The 7,108-nt window shown below is 32.8% G+C and overlaps 1 protein-coding gene across 1 annotated transcript; it reads right to left on the bottom strand.

Moving 5' to 3' along the window:
* Positions 1-3,674: 3,674 nt before the first annotated feature.
* LOC139863790 (uncharacterized) lies at positions 3,675-5,440 on the bottom strand. Its single transcript, XM_071852395.1, has 2 exons — positions 5,218-5,440; positions 3,675-4,054 (listed from the first exon to the last, which is right to left on the bottom strand). Exons 1-2 carry the CDS (start codon positions 5,438-5,440, stop codon positions 3,675-3,677), a joined length of 603 nt encoding a protein of 200 aa, XP_071708496.1.
* Between the last annotated feature and the right edge of the window lie 1,668 nt (positions 5,441-7,108).

The following is a 7,108-nucleotide window of genomic DNA, read 5'->3' as shown; positions in this document are numbered from 1 at the left end:
GTTAAAATACCTAATGAGATACTTATTTATCATAATATCATGTTAACTATATATATATATATATATATATATATATATATATATATATATATATATATATATATATATATATATATATATATATATGTCATCATATAGTTTTTACAAGTTTTAACATTCGTGAATCACCGGTCAACTTAGGTGGTCAATTGTCTAAATGAAACCTATTTCAATTAATCAAGTCATAACAAGTTTGATTGCTTAACATGTTGGAAACACTTAATCATGTAAATAACAATTTCATTTAATATATATAAACATGGAAAAGTTCGGATCACTACAATTGATGTATAATTTAGTGGATTAATCAAAAATATCGATAATTTATCTTTGAGTTAGTTACACCATTAGTCCATGTGATTCACTAAATATGTAGTCCTTTTTTAGAATTAAACTGATCGATAGTCCCTATGAATTAATAAATGCACGACGTTGGTCTATTTCCTAACTTCACTTTATTCGTTCCGTTAACTTAATACATGTGCTAGGCACATAATGAGCTATTAAGTAACTTTATCAGAAAAAAAAAACTATTGTATAATATAACCCTTCAATTATGCGAGATATTCTTGACCTCATTCTTTCTTTTCCTACAAAAAAAATGATAAACCTTAATTTTTCTTCATCTTTATATTAGATATCACTTAAATTAACTAAATTAATCGTCAAGAAATTAAGCATCCATACCTCCATTACAATTGCACTCAAATTATTCTGCTCAAAATTCTCCTTGAGAACATTCTCATTATTAACTATTGGTGAGAACAAATCTTAACCATCCAACAATTAAATCCATGGTTGTAATTTATTTAATCATTTATTGAATAAAATAATATAGAAAAGGGTTTAATTGTAAATTAACTATAGATTAGCATACCATTTCGACAGGTCAGTTTTTTATGCCAGTTACTAAATTTCCCAAATAATCCCATCTCTCTCTCATTTCTATTTTCTATTTCTCTTTATTCTGAAAACATGTTCAAAATTAAATATATAATATATAATTATAATTAAAGAATAAAATGCGTGAAAAATGCTCGTTTCTATGTTTATTTGTATTTAATTTTTATAATAATGGATGGAGAATCAACTCCAGAGGCCATGAGTTTCTAATAGACTATTCTAATCATCATTTTTTAACAGCTCTAATCATCATTTATTAACTCCATTGACTATCATTTAGCATCCCTATTGATTATCATTATCGCATCCCGTTTATTAACGGTGATTAACATTGTCGCATCCAGTTGATTAATGGTGTTGCATCCTGCCGTTAATTAACGTTTATGCATCTCCGTTTATTAAGATTGTTGCGTGTTCTCACTGAATATCGTTTAGCATCCATGTTGTTTGACGTTGTTCTATCTCGATAACAACTACTCTTCGACTCACTGGTGTGCATTGATGGTAGATGTCGTATGCAAAACTCTCAAATGCATCCACAATCTTCGACGACGAGAAATTTGCTGTTTATTTTGAATATCATTGGTTAGGTATATGAATATAAAATCTATAGTTTGTGTTAGGTGTTATACATACAGTTATTAATAAGCTTCTACATACTGAAGAATTAAACCTTGGAAATTTTTATATCTATGCATCCTCATCCTCATTTTGGTTTACATACGTAGGTATATATAATTAGCGGATTAAGTTCTTGAAATAAATACAAGTAATTGAATTGATATTATCAAGTTACAGGGAACAAAGTATTAGATTGTTGGATATATATTGTTTGATTGCACAATGCCGATAAAAAGTTTGAAATGATGGTTTAAATATATTGTAAATTTGAAAATTAATAGCATGTGAAATAGGATTGTAAAATTACTTATGTATCCTTGTTCTCATTTTATATATATGTGAGAACGTTCTCATGAGAATGTTATGTTTTCAATGTTAAAAGTAATGATTTTGATCTTGTATTGAATATGAATAACGTTCGATACAATTGAATTGAATTTATGAAACTAGATACATGAGTATTTAAACAGACTAAACCTAACAGCTATTTCTTATAGAAGGTATGGCTCCAAATTAACTTTTGGAACCCCTTTTACAAATGAGGAAGTATGCAGGTTCTAGCCGTTTGTATTGACTGCCTTGTGAGTTGTGACTTGTACAAATCTGGAAATGATGAAGGAACCCTTCTTATCCTAAAGTCAACTTACCATAAAATGTAAGTTGACTATTCTTGACTTTTCTTGAAAGCATTTTAACACTCCCCTTCAAGTTGAATAGTGAGATTTTCAATATTCAACTTGCTAAGCACTTCACTGTATAATCTTCCATTGACTGACTTGGTGAGAATATCGGCTAGCTGGTTTTCTGATCTGATAGATGGGAGAGGGATGATTTCTCCATCTAACTTTTTTCGAATAAAATGTCGGTCTATTTCCACATGCTTGGTTCGGTCGTGCTGAACTGGATTCTCTGAAATGGCAATGGCTGCTTCATTTTCGCAAAAGATTTGAATAGCTTCTTTTGAAGGAAAACCAATCTCCGTTAGAAGCTTCTTGATCCATAAGGCCTCGACTACTCCTTTGGCTATTCCTCTGAATTCTGATTCGGCACTTGAAAGGGAGACATCCTTTTGTTTCTTACTTCTCCATGCAACTAAATTACCCCCGACAAGTGTGAAGAATCCGGATGTAGATTTTCTATCCCCTTTTTTCTCCGGCCCATCTTGCATCTATATATTTGAGTCTTTAGGTGTCCATGTCTTTTTAACACAACTCCATGATCCGTTGTTTTCTTCAAAAATCTGATTATTCTCATTACAGCTTCCATATGGTGAACCTGTGGTTGATGCATGAATTGACTCACAACTCCAACTGCATGAGCTATATCTGGTCGAGTGTGAGCAAGATAGATGAGTTTTCCCACCATCCTTTGGTATTGTCCTTTATCAGCAAGATCAGCTTCATCTTCCATATATAGCTTTTGGTTTGGAATCAATGGAGTATCAGCAGGTTTGCAACCAATTATACATATCTCTGCAAGAAAATCAAGAATATACTTCTTTTGACAGATAAATATTCCTTGTTGGGATCGTAATACCTCATTCTCCAAAAAATATTGAAGTCTGCCCAAGTTTTTCATTTCAAATTCTTTAAATAAGTTCATTTTTAAGTTAGAAATCTCCTCTTTATCATTTCCTGTTATTATCATATCATCAACATAAATGATTAAGCATGTAATTAAAATTTTCTTTCGTTTAAAAAAGAGTGTATGATCTGAGTTACTTTGTTTAAAATCATATTTCTTCATAAATAGTGTGAATCTCCCAAACCAAGCCCGTGGGGATTGTTTTAACCCATATAAAGCTTTTTTAAGTCGACGGGCTTCCCCATTTTTAAAGTTTCCGGAGAATCCTGGAGGGGCTTCCATATAGACTTCTTCCTTTAGTTCGCCATGTAGAAAGGCATTCTTCACATCAAATTGGTGAAGTGGCCATTCTTCATTTGCAGCAACTGAGAAAAGGACCCTTATGGTATCAATCTTCGCAACTGGTGAGAAAGTCTCAGAATAATCTATTCCATATGTTTGAGTATATCCTTTGGCAACTATCCAGACTTTGTATCTTTCAATGGTACCATCTGGTTTGTATTTTATTGTAAACACCCATCGGTTTCCTACTGGTTTTTTCCTTGAGGAATGACACATTTTTCCCATGTGTCACTTTTCTTGAATGCTTCCATTTCTTCTACCATGGCCTTTCTCCATTTGTCAGATTTCATTGCTTGATCAACTGTAGCTGGAATTTCTTCAAAGTATAAAGGATAATTGAATTTATGTGCTTCATTTGATAGATTCCCGTGTGCAATATAAGCAATTGGATATCTGGATCTTTGAACTTCTTTTTCTGGAGAGTATCTCTTTGATGGTACTCCTCTGTTGGATCTTTGTGGTAGAACATATCTTTCTGTGGTTTCAGCAGAAGTGGAATTGTTGTCAAGTGATATATCTTGAGTTTGACTGTTTTGTTCCTTTTGAACCTCATTACTTGAGGAGACTTCATTTGGTTCAATGTTAGATGATTCGAGACAAGGATTTGGTGATTCGGGACAAGGATTTGGTGATTCGGGATTAGAATTTGATGATTCTGGACCAGGATTTGATGATTCGGGATCGGGATTTGGTGTTGGTGTTTGGATGTTACAAGTTTAGGTATCCAGGTTATCTAATTGAGAGTATCATTATCCTCTTTCTCCCCCTCACTCGTTAGTTGGGTATCAAAAAAATATTCGGTTTCGACAAAGTCACAGTTCATTGTAGTAAAGACATGATGTCTTTTTGGACTATAGCACTGATATCCTTTTTGGTTTATTTCATAGCCAACCATGACACATTTTTCCGCACAAGGATCAAGTTTGGTACGCTCATGTTTTGGAATATGGACAAAGACCGAGTACCCAAATATTCGAGGTTCAGTGCTAAATGAAGTCGGAAGGTTATGGAATTGGGAAAGGGTATTTTTAGGAGTTTTTGTGCCCGAAACTTTAGTAGGTAAACGGTTGATAAGATAGGTTGTGAAAGGAAGAGCTTCGGGCCCAAAACTCTTCGGAACTTTAGATTCAATTAATAAAGCTCTTGTCATTTCTAAGAGTAGTCAATTTTTTCGTTCGGCTACTCCATTTTGTTCTGGAGTGTGAGCGACGATGTTTGGCGAATAATCCCATTTTCTTCGCAAAATTGTTTCATTAAAGTATTGACAATTCACCCCCATTATCGGATCTCAAATTTGTATATTTTTGTTAAATTGGGTTTTTATCATTTTATAAAAATGGGAAAACTTTTCAAACACTTTATATTTGTGAGTCAAAAAATAAATCCAAGTCATGCGTGAATGGTCATCAATAAATATGATAAAATATCGGAAGTTTTTTCCTCCAATGACTGGTGCAGGACCCCATACATCTGAATGGATTAAAGCAAAAGGTACATCTTTCCTTGTATTACTAGGTTTAAAAGTACTTCGGTGGCTTTTAGCCAAAATGCAAGTTTCAAAAATTAAAGTAACATTGGATGCAAAAAGACTTGGAAATAAAGCATGTAAGTATCAGGCAGATGGGTGACCCAACCTCTTATGCCATAACCAAGCTTCCCTCGTAGGTGTTCCGTGAGCAAGCATCATGGTACCTTGTTAGGTTACTTCGTTCACATAGTACAACCCACCCCGTTCGGTACCACGTCCAATAATTGCCCCAGTCCTAATGTCTTGAAGGATACAAAAAGTAGGGTGTAATAGAACAAAACAATTTAGTTCTTTTGTAACGTGACTAACGAATAATAGTTTATGAGACAGGGTTGGAATATATAAACAATTAGATAATTTCATAGTCTGAGTAATTTCAATTTTCCCACCCCCTTCTACATGTACAACACCTCCATTGGCCATTTGAATTTTACTAACCCGAGGTTTTGATTGTGCATAAAAATTGGATTTTTCAAAACTCATGGTGTGGGTCGCACCACAATAAAAAATTCATTCGTTATTTTTTACATTATTTGAAATAATATTTGCTTTTTCGATAACACCAAAATTATTTAAAAGTTCTCCTTTTAAAATGACATCATGTTTTTGGGCCTGTCTAATATAAGGCTGTTGGGCCTTGTCAAACCCATCATTTAAATTTTGAGCCAAATAGGCCCCATTAAGCCCACTCTTTTTCCCTAGTTGAGCCTGATCAAAATTTTCAAGCCCACTCCTCTTTTCTTTTTCCATAAACGACTTAGGTAAGTTGTTGGTAGCGTGGTCAGTCACAAAATTAGGGTTTGAGAGATCTCTCTCCCTTTTATCTGTTCCTGTCGATTTTAATCCAAAATAGGGATCTAATCCTTCTTCTTCTTCAGGGTTTGAGATATTTCTCTTCCCTTTATCTTTATCAATTTCTGGTAATTTAAATCAAAGGTAAGGATTAAATCCTTCTTCTTCAGTCGTTTTTTTCAAGATAATGGAAACGATTAGGGTTCTCCCTTTTTGTTCCCAATGATTTCAGTGATTCATTGTTAAAAATATGATTCACGATCGATTGATGCAATTTAGGGTTTGAGGATTTTTTTTTCCTTACCCCTTTGATCGGAACATGTGAGCTACAGTCGAAACCATGGTCTAAAATTGGGTTTGAGGATTTTACCCTCAACCATTTGACCGGTTTGTGCGATTTATATAAAAAGAAGTTTGAATTCTGGTTTGAGATTTTTAATCTCAAACTGTTACCTCTTGTTGTTCTCTGATGTGAAGTGCTATCTTTATTGCCGATTATTGAGGCACCGCTGCTGGTAACCTTCTGGTTGCCGCCAGCTGCCGTTGTCGCCACCACCGTTGTCACTGTCTTCGTCATTCTCAGGTTTTCACCTCTTGGGCAGGCTTTGATGGTGGCCAGTGGTGTTTGACAAAGGATATCCACGTAAGTTTTTTTGTTGAGCCTTATTTGTTTAGATTTGGAGCTACTGTAGTGACCCGAACTTTTCCATGATTATATATTAAATGAAAACTATATTTGCATGATTAAATGTTTCCAACATATTAAGCAATCAAACTTGTTAAGACTTGATTAATTGAAATAGGTTTCATGTAGACAATTGACCACCCAAGTTGACCGACGATTCACGAACGTTAAAACTTGTAAAAACTATATAATGATATATATATATATATATATATATATATATATATATATATATATATATATATATATATATATATATATATATATATATATATATATATATATATATATATATATATATATAGTTAACATGATATTATGATAAGTAAGTATCTCAAGGTATATTAACAATGAGTTATATACATAAAAATGAGACTACTAAGTTAAGAAACTCGAAACGATATATATAACGATTATCGTTATAACAACGTCTTACTAAATACATATGTATTATATTAAGATATTGTTACACTATATTTAACATGATAAAATGATAATTATATATATCATTAAGTATGTTAACAATGAACTACATATGTAAAACAAGACTACTAACTTAAGAATTTCGAAACGAGACATATATGTAACGATTATCGTTGTAACGACATTCTAAT

This window comes from Rutidosis leptorrhynchoides, chromosome 8, assembly GCF_046630445.1.
Source record: "Rutidosis leptorrhynchoides isolate AG116_Rl617_1_P2 chromosome 8, CSIRO_AGI_Rlap_v1, whole genome shotgun sequence".
In the NCBI taxonomy this organism is placed as follows: Eukaryota; Viridiplantae; Streptophyta; class Magnoliopsida; order Asterales; family Asteraceae; genus Rutidosis; species Rutidosis leptorrhynchoides.
Note: the sequence above shows the minus strand (reverse complement) of the source record. Positions and strands in the feature narration are given on the sequence as shown.